The sequence below is a fragment of the Periophthalmus magnuspinnatus genome, chromosome 10, assembly GCF_009829125.3.
Source record: "Periophthalmus magnuspinnatus isolate fPerMag1 chromosome 10, fPerMag1.2.pri, whole genome shotgun sequence".
Lineage (NCBI taxonomy): Eukaryota > Metazoa > Chordata > Actinopteri > Gobiiformes > Gobiidae > Periophthalmus > Periophthalmus magnuspinnatus.
Genome location: NC_047135.1, coordinates 35,413 through 50,645, shown reverse-complemented (window position 1 = coordinate 50,645; position 15,233 = coordinate 35,413). Strand labels below are relative to the sequence as shown.

The 15,233-nt window shown below is 45.1% G+C and overlaps 1 protein-coding gene across 1 annotated transcript in view; it reads left to right on the top strand.

Moving 5' to 3' along the window:
* xdh (xanthine dehydrogenase) overlaps nt 1–15,233 on the top strand; it is a 53,104-nt gene that overhangs the window by 18,454 nt on the left and 19,417 nt on the right. Inside the window, exons 7-16 of the mRNA XM_033974527.2 lie at nt 947–1,138; nt 1,523–1,667; nt 3,912–4,004; nt 4,081–4,232; nt 4,938–5,031; nt 5,193–5,302; nt 7,667–7,851; nt 9,745–9,907; nt 11,202–11,294; nt 12,133–12,302. Coding sequence (XP_033830418.1) covers nt 947–1,138; nt 1,523–1,667; nt 3,912–4,004; nt 4,081–4,232; nt 4,938–5,031; nt 5,193–5,302; nt 7,667–7,851; nt 9,745–9,907; nt 11,202–11,294; nt 12,133–12,302 — 1,397 coding nt within the window. The remainder of the gene's footprint in view (nt 1–946; nt 1,139–1,522; nt 1,668–3,911; nt 4,005–4,080; nt 4,233–4,937; nt 5,032–5,192; nt 5,303–7,666; nt 7,852–9,744; nt 9,908–11,201; nt 11,295–12,132; nt 12,303–15,233) is intronic.

Below are 15,233 nucleotides of genomic sequence, written 5' to 3'. Positions count from 1 at the left end.
TTGCAGCCGAGTGTGAAGCGGCTAGGATGAGAATCAGCTCCTCCGAATCCGAGGCCATGGTTCTCCACTGGAAAAATGTGGCTTGCCCTCTCCGAGTGGGTGCTGAGTCTCTGCCTCAAGTGGAGGAGTTCAAGTATCTCGGGGTCTTGTTCACGAGTGAGGGAAGGAGGGAGCATGAGATTAACAGGCGGATCGGTGCAGCGTCTGCAGTGATGCAGTCGCTGTATCGGTCCGTTGTGGTAAAGAAGGAGCTGAGTCGAAAGGCAAAGCTCTCGATTGACTGGTCAATCTAAATTCCTACCCTCACCTGTGGTCATGAGCTCTGGGTAATGACTGAAAGGATGAGATTGCGGATACAAGACACCGAAATGTGTTTCCTCCCCAAGGTGGCTGGGCACTCCCTTAGAGATGTTGGGTGAGGAGCACTGTCACAAGGGAGGAGCTCAAAGTAGAGCTGCTGCTCCCATATGCTGAGAGGAGCCAGCTGAGGTGGCTCGGGCATCTGCTCAGGATGCCTCCTGGATGCCTCCCTAGGGAGGTGTTCCGAGCATGTCCCACCAGGAGGAGACCCCGGGGAAGACCCAGGACACGCTGGAGGGCCTATGTCTCTCAGCTGACCTGGGAACGCCTTGGGGTCCCACCGAAGGAGCTGGAGGAGGTGTGTGGAGTGAGGGAAGTCTGGGAGTCCCTGCTTAGACTGCTGCCCCTGCGACCCGGCTCCGGATAAGCAGAAGAAAATTGCTGGATGGATGGATGGATGGAGTTGAAGTGTACCTATGATGAAAATTACAGGCCTCTCTCATCTTTTTTAATGGGAGAACTTCCTGAATTGGTGGCTGACTAAATACTTTTTTTGCCCACTGTGTATGGAAATGAGGCACAGCATTTAGCCCTAGAATCCCCACTGACCTTGGCATAAACTTGTAAACTAATTTGAATGTTTCAGAATGGTGGCTGCTGTGGAGGGAGAGCCAATGGCTGCTGCATGAACCAGAACCAGGGTGTGGACCAGGGTTTAGACCAGGATCTGGATCTGGATCTGGATCGGGACTTAGGTCTTAGCCGGGCTCTGTTTGACCCCTCAGAGTTCATGCCCTTTGACCCAACACAGGAGGTCATCTTTCCGCCGGAGCTCATCGTAAGTTTTAGCAACACAGCAAAACCAGTATTTTACTGTGGAGGCAATTAGTACTGTGAGTACTGTGAGTACTGCGAATACTGTGAGTACTGCGAATACTGTAAGTACTGTGAATAGTGTGAGTATTTCATATACAACATCTAAAGTCAGTGAGAATGTGTCATTATAGAAAGGATCTATTTAAGGTCTGTCAATGTTAAGTCCAAAACCTCATCAGAACCTCTCCTGTCTGCTCTTGTTTGCTCATGTCTGCCCCTGTCTGCTGCTGTCTGCCTGGTTCTGCTCTGCTCCTCTGGCTCTGTTCTTCTTTTCCTCTTCTCCTCTGGTTCTGCTCCTCTGGCTCTGTTCTTCTGCTCCTCTGGTTCTGGTCTAAACCTGGTCCAGTCCCTGACCCGGTCTAGAAAGTCCTGCTCTCTGGTCTTCAGGAGTCCTCACTGCACCTGGTTCCAGCCGAACTCTTTAGACCAGCTCCTGGATTTGAAGTGGACCCACCCAGAGTCCAGGATAGTGGTCGGAAACACAGAAGTGGGTCAGTAACAAAAACTGAACTGGGACTGAACCTGGACTAAACTAAGACTAAACCAGGACTAAGCCCTAACCGTTATCGCTGCAAAGACTTACTCTGACGCCATGACCATATCTCATATTTTGTATTGCATATCATCTTGGCCTCAGGCTAACCTAACAGCTCTAAAATCTTTACATAATCAGGCCCTGAAAATTCTCGATAAAAAGCCAAGGCGTTACCATCATTGCCATGTTTTGGAAAAATATAAAATACTAAGTTTCGACAACTTGATCACGTACTCTGATATCCGTCTGGTCCATCAAGTTTTACATGACGCCGCCCCACCTCCTCTTAAGACCTACATCCAGCTTCGCTCTCAGTGTTAAGGTCTGTGTCTAGAGGCGACTGTTCCTAAAAGAAAGTCTGCCCTCTCTCAATCAGCCTTTTCCTATAAAGCCATCAAGGGCCGTCAAAAATTGGATTCTGGAGCACCAAACATGCTCACACTAACAATACCAGACGTGTATTTTGCCATCAGATATTACCCTCGTGGGTATCACCTGATGGCCCCCAGATTACCAAACCAATAGTGTTACAACATTATATAACATTACATTACACTACATTACATTACACTACATTACATTACATTACATTACACTACATTACATTACATAACATTACATTACATTACACTACACTACATAACATTACATTACATTACACTACATTACACTACATAACATTACATAACATTACATAACATTACATTACACTACACTACATTACATTACATTAAACTACGTTACATTACATTACACATTGCACTTTTAACTTATAAATATTTATTTTATTGTATATTTGTACACTCACCTAAAGGATTATTAGGAACACCTGTTCAATTTCTCCTTAATGCAATTATCTAATCAACCAATCACATGGCAGTTGCTTCAATGCATTTAGGGGTGTGGTCCTGGTCAAGACAATCTCCAAACTCCAAACTGAATGTCAGAATGGGAAAGAAAGGTGATTTAAGCAATTTTAAGTGTGGCATGGTGATTGGTGCTAGACGGGCCGGTCTGAGTATTTCACAATCTGCTCAGTTACTGGGATTTTCACGCACAACCATTTCTAGGGTTTACAAAGAATGGTGTGAAAAGGGAAAAAACATCCAGTATGTGGCAGTCCTGTGGGCGAAAAAATGCCTTGTTGATGCTTGAGGTCAGAGGAGAATGGGCCGAGTGATTCAAGCTGATAGAAGAGCAACGTTGACTGAAATAACCACTCGTTACAACCAAGGAATGCAGCAAAGCATTTGTGAAGCCACAACACGCACAACCTTGAGGCGGATGGGCTACAACAGCAGAAGACCCCACCGAGTACCACTCATCTCCACTACAAATAGGAAAAAGAGGCTACAATTTGCACGAGCTCACAAAAATTGGACAGTTGAAGACTGGAAAAATATTGCCTGGTCTAATGAGTCTCGATTTCTGTTGAGACATTCAAATGGTAGGGTCAGAATTTGGCATAAACAGAATGAGAGCATGGATCCATCATGCCTTGTTGACAGTGTGCAGGCTGGTGGTGGTGGTGTAATGGTGTGGGGGATGTTTTCTTGGCACACTTTAGGTCCCTTAGTGACAATTGGGCATCGTTTAAATGCCACAGGCTACCTGAACATTGTTTCTGACCATGTCCATCCCTTCATGACCACCATGTACCCATCCTCTGATGGCTACTTCCAGCAGGATAATGCACCATGTCATAAAGCTCGAATCATTTCAAATTGGTTTCTTGAACAGGACAATGAGTTCACTGTACTACAATGGCCCCCACAGTCACCAGATCTCAACCCGATAGAGCATCTTTGGGATGTTGTGGAACGGGAGCTTCGTGCCCTGGATGTGCATCCCACAAATCTCCATCTACTGCAAGATGCTCCTATCAATATGGGCCAACATTTCTAAAGAATGAATCAGCACCTTGTTGAATCAATGCCATGTAGAATTAAGGCAGTTCTGAAGGTGAAAGGGGGTCAAACACGGTATTAGTATGGTGTTCCTAATAATCCTTCAGGTGAGTGTATATTGTAAAGTTGTTTTGTATGTGTGTTGTCTCCCCTTCCCAGGACTACAGATGGAAATTAGCTATGAGCTACAATCTGGTACAAACATATCTGCCACTGTGCTTAATGTAATTGTTCACTGTCCTAATAAACCAATAAATGAAATGAAAGGACTAAGCCAGGTCTTTGTGTTTCAGGGATCGAGGTGAAGTTTAAAAACATGGTGTATCCTGTGCTCATTTCTCCAACTCAGGTCCCAGAGCTGAACTCAGTGCAACACACGGAGACAGGTGCATCTTATTGTGAGGGAACAGTCTCTGGGCTCTTATTGTGAAGGGCTCATAGGGTTTTACACTTTGGTATCAGGTATCAAGTTTGGTGCGGCAGTGAGCCTCGACCAAGTGGAGTCGGTGTTACAGGACGCTGTGATGTCACTTCCTGCGTGGCAGACGGAGGTGTTCAGAGCTGTCCTGGAGCATTTGCGATGGTTCGCCGGGAAACAGATCCGAAATGTGGCTGTGCGTCCATACTATTATTTTTATTATAATTATGTGTTTGAGGAAACTTGTTTTATCCTTTGGCAGTGGTTGGTTTCAGTTGTTTCATTCCTTTAGGTTTAGGGTTGTCTCCCAAACGTTTTGGTATCTCCTGGATCTTCCATATCTTCTGGATTTCCTGAATTTCTGGATCTTCTATATCTCCTGTATATTCTGTATCTCCTGAATCTTCTGTATCTCCTGTATATTCTGTATCTCCTGAATCTTCGGTCACCTGGATCTCCTTTATCTTCTGGATCTCCTGTATCTTTTGGTTCTTCTGTATCTCCTATATCTTCTAGATTTCCTGTATCTTCTGAATCTTCTCGATCTCCTGTATCTCCTGTATCTTCTGGATCTTCTGGATCTTCTGGGTCTCCTGTAACTTATGGATTTTCTGGATCTTCTGGATCTCTTTTATTTTCTGGATCTTGTGGATTTCCTGTATCTTCTGGATCTCCTGTATCTTTTGAATCTTCCGTATCCCCTGTATCTTCTTTATCTCCTGTATCTTCTGGATCACCTCTATCTCCTATACCTTCTGGATTTTCTGGAGTCTGAATCTTCTGGAGCTTCCGTATCTGCTGAATCTTCTGGATTTCCTGTATCTTCTGGATCACCTCTATCTCCTGGATCATCTGGGAGTTTTGGGTTTTGGAGGTTGATGATTTGAGTCCTATGTTTCAGGCTCTTGGAGGGAACATCATGACGGCGAGTCCCATCTCAGATCTGAACCCAGCGTTGATGTCCACAGCAGCGATACTCACACTGAGAGACAGAGGTAAACCAGGACTAAATCACAACTGAACCACACCTAAACCAGGACTAAACCAGGGCTGAAACAGGAATAAGCCAATACTGAATAGTCATACTGTCCTTCTCTAATACTTCATCATGTATTGTAGTAGTACTGTAGTAGTGTTGTATTCTCTCATCCTCCAGAGGGTATCAGAGTGCTGCAAATGGACCAGGACTTCTTCACGGGATACAGGCGAACGACGGTCCATCCAGCAGAGGTGCTCGTGAGCGCCGAGCTCACCTACAGCCAACAGGTACACGAATATACATAATATATAAATATGTATATATACATGGAGGGTGAGTATATATTTTTATAAACAAATATATATAAATATAATAATAATAGCCTCCATGGGTTGTTTCATCCCTCCTTTTTCCACCCTCGGAACCTCGACCAGAGCCCAGGAGGTTGAGGGTTCTGCACAGTATCTTTGCTGTTCGTGTACTGCACTTTTCTGGACTGAGGTGTCTGATGTTTTTCCTGGGATCTGCTGTTGCCACTCCTCCAGTTTGGGGGTCACTGCCCCAAGTGCTCCGATGACTACAGGCACCACTGATGCCTTCACCTCCCAGCCCTTCTCCAGCTCTTCTTTTAATCCCTGGTATTTCTCATGTTTCTCATGTTCCTTTTTCCTGATGTTCCCATCACTTGGTTCTGCGATGTCTGCCTTAACGGCTTTGATCTGTTGTTTATCCACCACCACAATGTCCGGTTGGTCCATCACCATTCTGTCAGTCTGTATCTGAAGTCCCACAGGATCTTGGCTCGATCATTCTCCAATACCTTTGGACGTGTATCCCACCTTGACCTTGGGGTTTCCAGTCCGTACTCTGCAAAGATGTTTCTGTACACCATGGCTCCACTTGGTTATGCCACTCCATGTTTGCTTTCCCAGGCAGCATCTTACACCCTGCATCTCAGGGGCCTCTTTGCACAGCCTACACCTTGGGTCTTGTCTGGTGTGGTAGATCTGGGCCTCTATCAATCTAGTGCTCAAGGCCGGCTCCTGTGCAGCCAGGATGAGTCCCTCAGTCCAGCTTTCTCAAGCCATTGGTAGGATTTCTTGATATCGGGCACTTCAGTTATGTTCCCCTGGTACATCCTATGCAGGGGCTTGTCCTCCCATGACGGTTCCTCCAGCACCTCTTCTTCTGCACTCCAATATCTGAGACATTCACTGAGCACATCATCTATTGGGGCCTTGTCCTTGATGTACTTACAGATCTTGGATATTTCATCCTGAACAGTGGCTCTCACACTTACTATTCCTCCGCCTCCATCCTTACGGCTCATATACAGTGTCAAGGTGCTGGATTTGGGATGGAAACCTCCATGCATGGTCTGGAGCTTTCAGGTTTTAACATCTGTGGTCTGTATGTCCTCCTTTGGCGTTTGATTTCTGCTGAGTATCTGATTACTGGAAGGGTGTAACTAAGCAAATAGGAGTTGGTCAGGTCTAGGTTCAGCAACAGTCTATGCTCAAAGAATGAGGTGGATTTATGGATTTATTTTATGCATATTCTAAGATGACAATGCCAGGATTCATCAGGCTTAAATTGTGAAAGAGACATAATTTTCACACATAGATTGGCCACCACAGAGTCCAGACCTTAACCCCATTGAGAATCTTTAGGATGCACTGGAGAAGGCTTTGTGCATCGGTCAGACTCTATCATCATCAATGCAAGATTTTGGTGAAAAATTAAAACAACACTGGATGGAAATAAATCTTGTGACATTGCAGAAGCGAAATTGAAACAATGCCACAGCGAATGTACCGGAATCAAAGCAAAAGGTGGAATAACCTAATATTAGAGTCTATGACCTTTTTTTTTGGTTGTGACTTTTTTTTTTTTGTTAGCCAGGCAGTGTATATCCTATGGATGGGATAGGGATAGGGCCTTTGCATGGGGTGTACCACTGGAGTATAACTGAAGTAGCTGAAAGAAATCCTGCCAATGTCTTGAGAACGCTGGACTGAAGATGCACTCATCCTGGATGCATGGGAGCAGGATATACCACACCAGACAAGACCCAAGGTGTAGGCTGTGCAAAGAGGCCCCTGAGACAATCCAGCACATAACTGCAGGGTGTAAGATGCTGCAGGGAAAGCAAACATGGAGCAGCATAACAAAGTGGAGCCAGGGTGTACAGTACAAAGTGGAGCCATGGTGTAAAGAAACATCTGTGCAGAGTACGAACTGGAAACCCCAAGGTCAAGGTGGGAAACACCTCCAAAGGTAGTGGAGATTGGTCGAGCCAAGATCCTGTGGGACTACAGATACAGACTGACGTTGTGATGGATAAACAACAGAGCAAAGCCGTTAAGGTGTGTGAGAAGTGGGAACATCAGGAAAAAGAAAAATGAGAAACTAGAGAAATACCTGGGGCTCAAAGAAAAGATGGAGAAGGCCTGGAAGGTGAAGGCATCAGTGGTTCCCATGGTCATTGGAGCAGTGGAGTGGCTACAGCAGATCCCAGGAAAAAACATCAGACATCTCAGTCCAGAAAAGTGCAATACAGGAACAGCAAAGATACTGTAGAACCTCCTCCTCTCTCCTCCTGTCTCCTCTCTCTTCCTCTCTCCTTTCCTTATGTGTTGTTTTCTTTTCAGGGGCAGTTTGTTCGCTCATATAAAACATCTCGCCGTCGAGAGGATGATATCAGCATTGTCACAGCAACATTCAACGTGACCTTTGAACCTGAGTCAAGCCGGGTTCAGGATCTCCGTTTGGCCTTCGGAGGAATGGGTCCAACCACTGTCCTCGCCCTGAAAACGAGCAACGCACTCAGAGGGAGGTAAGAATACAACCAGCAATCTCCTCCTGTGTGTCAGTGCCTCCCCGTATCTAGGTGTATCAGACGCCCTCCCCGTATCTCTGTGTGTCAGATGCCCTCCCTGTATCTTTTCCTGTGGTGTGGTCAGCTCATAATTTCAACGTGTGATTGGTGCTCTCTGATACGGCATGGTCTAGAACCAGGAAGTACTTCACACATGCGTCCTGTGCTCAGGTCTAGCACCAGGAAGTACTTCATACATGCATCTTGTGTTCAGGTTTCTGCACTGGCTCTTGTGGCTCAGGGAATAGACTTTAAAGCAGCTCTGTGAGCAAGTCTCCATGGACCAGCACCAAAGAACATCTCCTACATGTTAGTGTCACATGAACCATCTCACACTCTGAGGACTTTAGGAACCAGCCTTCTGGTGGTGCCCAGAGTCAGGACTGAACATGGAGAATCAGCATTTCAGTTTTATGCAGCTAAAACCTGGAACAATCTTCCTGAAGATCTGAGACAGGTGTAGTGGGTATATGGGGTAACAAAGTGATCACTGAGAAAGTCAATGACAAAGTTTATCTAGTGGTAGTTCAATGCCCCACAACCCCCCTGAGTTCAGCCTATATGCTGCAAGCAGAGAAGTTCAAACATTCAGTTTATAAATATGTTGGAGGTAGATTGTGGCTGGGTCAATTTGACCTGACGTTGAGAGGTAGATTAGAAGCGGAGTGGAGGTAAAGTAAGGGCGGAGTGGAGGTGGAGTAGGGGTGGAGTGGAGTTGCGAGGCAAAAAGGACTGGCTATGATAAGCCTCCTACCGGCCCGACCAGAGCAGGTGCAGTTCACTTGTAGCACAAGTCTCCCGATTTAGGTTCAAGGGTTCGTCTGTAGCTCGCCATCTGAGAATGAGAACCTGGCCTGTGTGAACATAGGACTATGGCCTCAGTCAATACAGTGCGATGTGTACACAATCAGAATTTCAGTAGAAATAAGTAGCAATTGCAAAAATCAAAATAATCTATAACAATACTAGCTGTATCAGTGAATAATCATGACAATAAATACAATGTACAATATGGAGCAACATTAATCATGTGCATGGAAAGTGCGCATGTGCATTTGAGCATTCAGACCATTAGCATTCATATATACAAATCAAACGCTTGATATTCATTACAACAGTGACTATAACATGATATAAACTGACAAAAGATGTGATATAAGTTTCATAGTGTTTATTTAAAACCAGTGGAGAAAACCGGGTTTAAAACCCAATGCTAACTTTCAATTAGAAATTAATGGAGTGCGCTAGGCTACCGTTAGCAACAAACAAACTCTACAGTTCCCCTTTATATCATGAAATTTAATCTCATCTCGGATGTGGTATTTCCTCGATGGTCAGTTCTTATGATTGAAGAGTAACTTTGATGAAGTTGGAGCGTTGTTATGGCGAAATGAACGTAAATGACAATTTTAAACCTACCGGCGTCACATGCTCCTCGCACTAGCCTTGCACCTACCAGGTGTGTGTAGCTGTGGTTAATATGGGGCTGATTGGCCGCAACGAGTCACGTGAGCGGGCAGGTGAGATTTGTGAGGGACACAGCGGAGGGGGACGGGAGGAAGAGAGGGAACTAGGGTAGGGACGGGAGTAGGGAATCCGCATTTTTCACCCGGATTACACCGGCTTCTACTTTGACTATGGTTAAATCCAGGCTCAAACAGTTCTGTTTAGCTGTGCATATGACTGAAAGGTTTTTATTCTGTACTTTTCTCCTTTAATGTTAATATTAAGATGATTATTTGTGTTTATTTATGCTTTCAACTTGTTGTATTATCTTTTTTTTATTCCATAAAGCAATTACCTCGTGTACGAATTGTGCTATACAAATAAACTTTCCTTGTCTTGCCTCAGGATGTGGGGGGAGGAGCTCTTGCAGACCGCCTGCTCCTCATTGGCTGATGAGATGACCCTTGACCCCTCGTGTCCGGGCGGGATGGTGTCGTACAGAAGAACTCTAGTCCTGAGCCTGTTCTACAAGTTCTACCTGACCATCCTGCAGAGCCTCAGAGAACAGGTGCCTTACCCAAACCCAACCCAAACCTAACCCAAACTTAACGCAAATCCAAACCAAACTGGACCACGGAGGATACATTGACGATCTGGCAATGTGAGCAGGATTCTTGGTCCCTTTGTACTCCAGAGGTGGAGGCCCGATTGCTGATCAGATGCAGGTGTGCAGTGAATGGTGACTAAGTCGCCTCCCAGGGATCCCCCCTCCCCTCTTTCCCCAAGGCACACCTCCTGGTGGAACCCCCAGGCTTGTCAGGATCAGCCAAATGAAAGTCTAACTAAATCAGGGTCCAGGATACAAGCCCTGGGGACCCAGTTACGCTCCTCGGGACCATACCCCTCCCAATCTAAAGTGAAAGTCAATGTGTTACTAACAGCATTTCATAACAATGGTTGGAGCAGACCAGAGGACAGCGAGTGGGAGGCTTTGCCCCTGGCACAAACCTGGCAGGCCAAAACATAGGCTCTAGTGTCCTTGTCGATGGTTGTAGAATGATCATAACCATAACCCAAACCTAACGGAAACCTAAACCTAACCCAAATCTAATCCTAACCCAAACCTAACCCAAATTTAATCCTAGTCCAAACCCAATCCTAACCCAAACTCAAACCTAAGACAAACCCACCCGAATTCTAATCCAAACCCAAATCTATCCCAAACTCATACCTAATCCAAACCTAACTCAAATCTAACACAAACCCAAACCTAACCCAAACTCAAATCTATTTGTAACCTTTTTGTATTTGTGTAAGTATTTTGTAGAATTTTCTGTGTATTTTTTAAGTGTTTTGCAGTATTTTGTCTTTATTAATGTACTTTGTATTTTGTGAGTATTTGATGTGCTTAGTGTCCAGGTCATGGATGAGGTGGAGAACAGATTTGTGTGTATTCTTTAAGTATTTTGTGAGTATTGCAAATGAAAAATAAAATCTGTCAACTGGACAAAACGTTGTAGGAGTGAAGACATTTGGCTGCTCATCCAAGCTGCTCCTTCAGTTCTGGTCACATTACCGCTGGACAATGCCTTGTATCTACCTGAAGCTAGAAAAATACAGCTATCCAGGATAATAGAAGATGTGAAATCACTCATTAGTGGCTTGAATTACTATGTTAAAAAGGACTCAGACAGAGCACTTAGCGTTGCACAACAGACTTTGCCTACAAACAGAAACCATAGACAATAGGGTTCTGAGTTTCAATGTAGTTCGCTCCTCCCTTCAAGGTAAGGCAGTGTCCAGCAGTAATGTGACCACTGAAGAAGACATTTTGTGAGTATTTTGTGTATACTTGTGTGCAGGGTGTGGAACAGGTGGAGCTGGTCCCTTCAGAGTGGCTCTGTGCCACAAAAGTCTTCCACCCCCCAGCGCCCTCTAGTGTGCAGGTGTATCAGGTACAGGCCACAAGTCCTGATTTAGTCACTGTTTAGTCCTAGTTTAGTCCTGGTTTAGTCCTCTCTTAGTACTGGTTTAGTCCTGCTTTAGTCCTGCTTTAGTCCCAGATTAGTCCCGGTGTAGTCCTGGTTTAGTCCTGTCTTAGTCCTGGTTTAGTCCTGCTTTAGTCCTGCCTTAGTCCCAGTTGTAGCTCTGTTTTTTCTTTGCTTTCTCCTTGGCTTATTCCCAACCCCTGATCCGATCTCTGGTCCTGGTCTTCTCTCTGGTCTGGTCTCTGGTCCAGTCTCTGGTCTGGTCTCTGATCCTGGTCCAGTCTCTGGTCTTTGGTCTCTGGTCTGGTGTCTGGTCTCTGGTCTGGTCTCTGGTCTCTGGTCTGGTCTTTGGCCTCTGGTCTGGTCTCTGGTCCTGGTCCAGTCTCTAGTCTCTGGTCCTGGTCCAGTCTCTGATCTCTGATCCGGTCTCTGGTCCTGGTCCATTCTCTGGTCTTTGCTCTCTGGTCCAGTCTCTGGTCTGGTCTCTGATCCTGGTCCAGTCTCTGGTCCAGTCTCTGGTCTGGTCTTTGGTCTCTGGTCTGCTCTCTGGTCCTGGTCCAGTCTCTGGTCTCTGGTCCAGTCTCTGATCTCTGAATCGGTCTCTGGCCCTGGTCCAGTCTCTGGTCTGGTCTTTGGTCTCTGGTCTGCTCTCTGGTCTTCTCTCTGGTCCTGGTCCAGTATCTGGTCTCTGGTCCTGGTCCAGTATCTGATCTCTGATCCGGTCGCTGATCCTGGTCCATTCTCTGGTCTTTGCTCTCTGGTCTGGTCTCTGGTCTAACCTGTTCTCTGGTCCTGGTCGATCCAGACTGTCCCCTCAGGTCAGGACTTGGAGGACGTGGTTGGACGTCCTCTGATGCATGTGAGTGCAGAAAAACAGGCGACAGGAGAGGCTCAGTACTGTGATGACCTGAGACCAGCCGACAACGAGCTGTACCTCAGTCTGATCTGCAGTACGAGAGCGCACGCCAAAGTACTGTGAGTACTACAAATGCTATTACTACTATTAGTACTAGTACTACTGTGAAGACCTGAGACCAGCTGCCAACGAGCTGTAGTATGAGAGGGTACACCAAAGTACTGTGACTACTACCGCTACTACTACCACTAATACTGTAAGTACTACTACTACTACTGTGAGTGCTACTACCACTATTACTACTGTGACTGCTACTACTAGTACTAGTACTGTGACTACTACTACTGTGAGTACTTCAACTACCAGTACTACTGTGAGTACTACTACTACTAGTACTGTGACTACTACTACTGTGAGTACTACTACCACTGTGAGTACTACTACTACTACTACTACTGTGAGTACTACTACTATGACTACTACTTCAACTACTACTACTACTGCAATGACCTGAGACCCGCTGTCAGCAAGCTGTACCTCATTCTAATCTGCAATACGAGAACGGATGCCAAAGTACTGTAAGTACTACAAATACTACTACTACTACTGTGAGTACGACTACTACTACTACTACTACTACTACTACTACTACTACTGTGACTACTACTACTACTATGAGTACTACTATAGCAAAAAGATATCTGTGTAAACCCTCAGTCATCCAGGTCTGATCCATAGCAAACCATGTAGCCGCTTCTTCAGTTCTGAACTGAAGTGGCTTGGATGAGCAGCGAAACGTCGTCACTCCTACAAGGATTTGTCCAGTTGCCAGATTTAATTTCGCCTTTTGCTACTATAGCAAAAGAAAAATAGAAAATCAGGCAGATTTTCTATTTTTCTTTTGCTATAGTAGCAAAAGGCGAAATTAAATCTGGCAACTGGACAACACGTTGCAGGAGTGAAGACGGTTGGCTTCTTCAGTTCTGGTCAGATTACTGCTGGACACTGCCTTATATCTATCTGCAGGAGGCACCAACTACACTGAAACTGAAAACACTTACTGTTTACAGTTTCTTTTTGTAGCCTAGAGTGTGCACTGTGCCTGAGTCCTAATTAGCATAGTCATTCAAGCTCCTAATGAGTGATTATGCTAACATCCTGCTAGCCCAGTTGTTTTCTTTGTTTTGCTTTGGCTCTGAGGATGGAGTTATAGATGGGGATAGATGATGTCTGAGGCCCCCATTCCTGTTTAAGGAAGGATTGTCTTTCCTAACAAAAAATAGTTTCTTTAACTCCTCTCTCGAACCATTTTTTTTCTCTGGCTCAGATCTGAACCTCACTATCTTCAAAGGAGTGGTTAGTGTCTTTGAGATGGAGATGTACAGCAGACTGGGGTCCTGAGCTGCTCCTGTGACGGTGTTAGTACATTCTCTTATGGAGATGTACAGCAGACTGGGGTCCTGAGCTGCTCCTGTGACAGTGTTAGTACATTCTCTTATGGAGATGTACAACAGACTGGGGTCCTGAGCTGCTCCTGTGACGGTGTTAGTACATTCTCTTATGGAGATGTACAGCAGACTGGGGTCCTGAGCTGCTCCTGTGACAGTGTTAGTACATTCTCTTTTGGAGATGTACAGCAGACTGGGGTCCTGAGCTGCTCTCTCAATGGGGTTGGTACATTCTCTTATGGAGATGAAAAGCAGACTGGGGTCCTGAGCTGCTCTCATGATTGTGTTGGTACATTCTCTTATGGAGTGGTGTTTAGTTTCTCCAGTGTAAAGCTTACTGCACTCTTCACTACACAGTTTTGGGTGAACCATTTTCTGTCTTAAAGTGTTTGTAGGTTGGAAATAGATGGGAATCTCAAACTGTCTGAAAATTCTCTGAAGCTTTTCTGACACACCAGCTGTGTAAGAAATAGTTACACCTTTCCTTCTAGGTTCAGATTCCCTGTTGTCCCGTTTTGAGCTCTCTTAGATCTATTGAAAGCAAGGCAAGGCAAGTTTATTTCATACACAAGGTAATTCAAAGTGCTTTACAGAATAAGATATATATTAAAATCACACAAATTAAAACATAAATAATCACAAATAATCATCTTAAAATTACCATTAAAAGAGAAGAGGCAGAATAAAAACCTTTCAGTCGTATGCACAGCTCAACAGAACCATTTTGATCCTGGATTTAAACATTGTCAAAGTAGAGACCTGTCTCACATCTTCAGGAAGACTGTTCCAGGTTTTAGCTGCATAAAATTTAAACGATCATTCCCCATGTTTAGTCCTGACTCTGGGCACCAGCAGGAGGCCGGTCCTTGAAGTCCTCAAAGTGCAAGATGATTCATATGGCACTAACATATGGGACATGTACTTTGGACCTAGGCCATGGAGAGACTTATACATAATCAGACCTGCTTTAAAGTCTATTCTTTGAGCTACAGGAAGCCAGTGCAGAGACCTGAGCACAGGACTTATGTGCTCATACTTCCTGGTTCTAGTCAGGACCCGAGGAACAGCGTTCTGGATGTACTGCAGCTGTGTTAAGGCTCGTTTGGAGAGGCTAGTGAGCAGGCCTTTACAGTAGTCTAACCTACTGGAGACAAATGCAGGATAAGTCTCTCTAAATCTGGCTTTGACAGTTTACCTTTGATTTTTTTTTTTACATGTTTTTAGGTGGTAAAAAGCTGCAGATGTTATTGATTTGATGTGGCTGTTAAAGTTCAAGTCTGAGTCCATTATTACCTCTAGATTTCTGGCCTGATTTGAAGGTTATAGAGAGAGAGACTGGAGGTGATGCTGACACTTTCTCTGTTTCTGTGGGCCAAAGATGATGACTTCAGTCTTGTCTGAGTTTAGCAGAAAAAAGTTGTTTTGCATCCACACACTGATCTGTTGGATGCAGTGGCAGAGTGAATCCACTGGTTCATATTCACCTGCTGCAGTGAGACATAGACCTGTGTGTCATCTGCAGAGTTGTGGTAGGACACATTATTGCTGTGTATTAACTGGCCTAACGGCAGCATGTAGAGTTTAAACAGCAGGGGTCCCAGG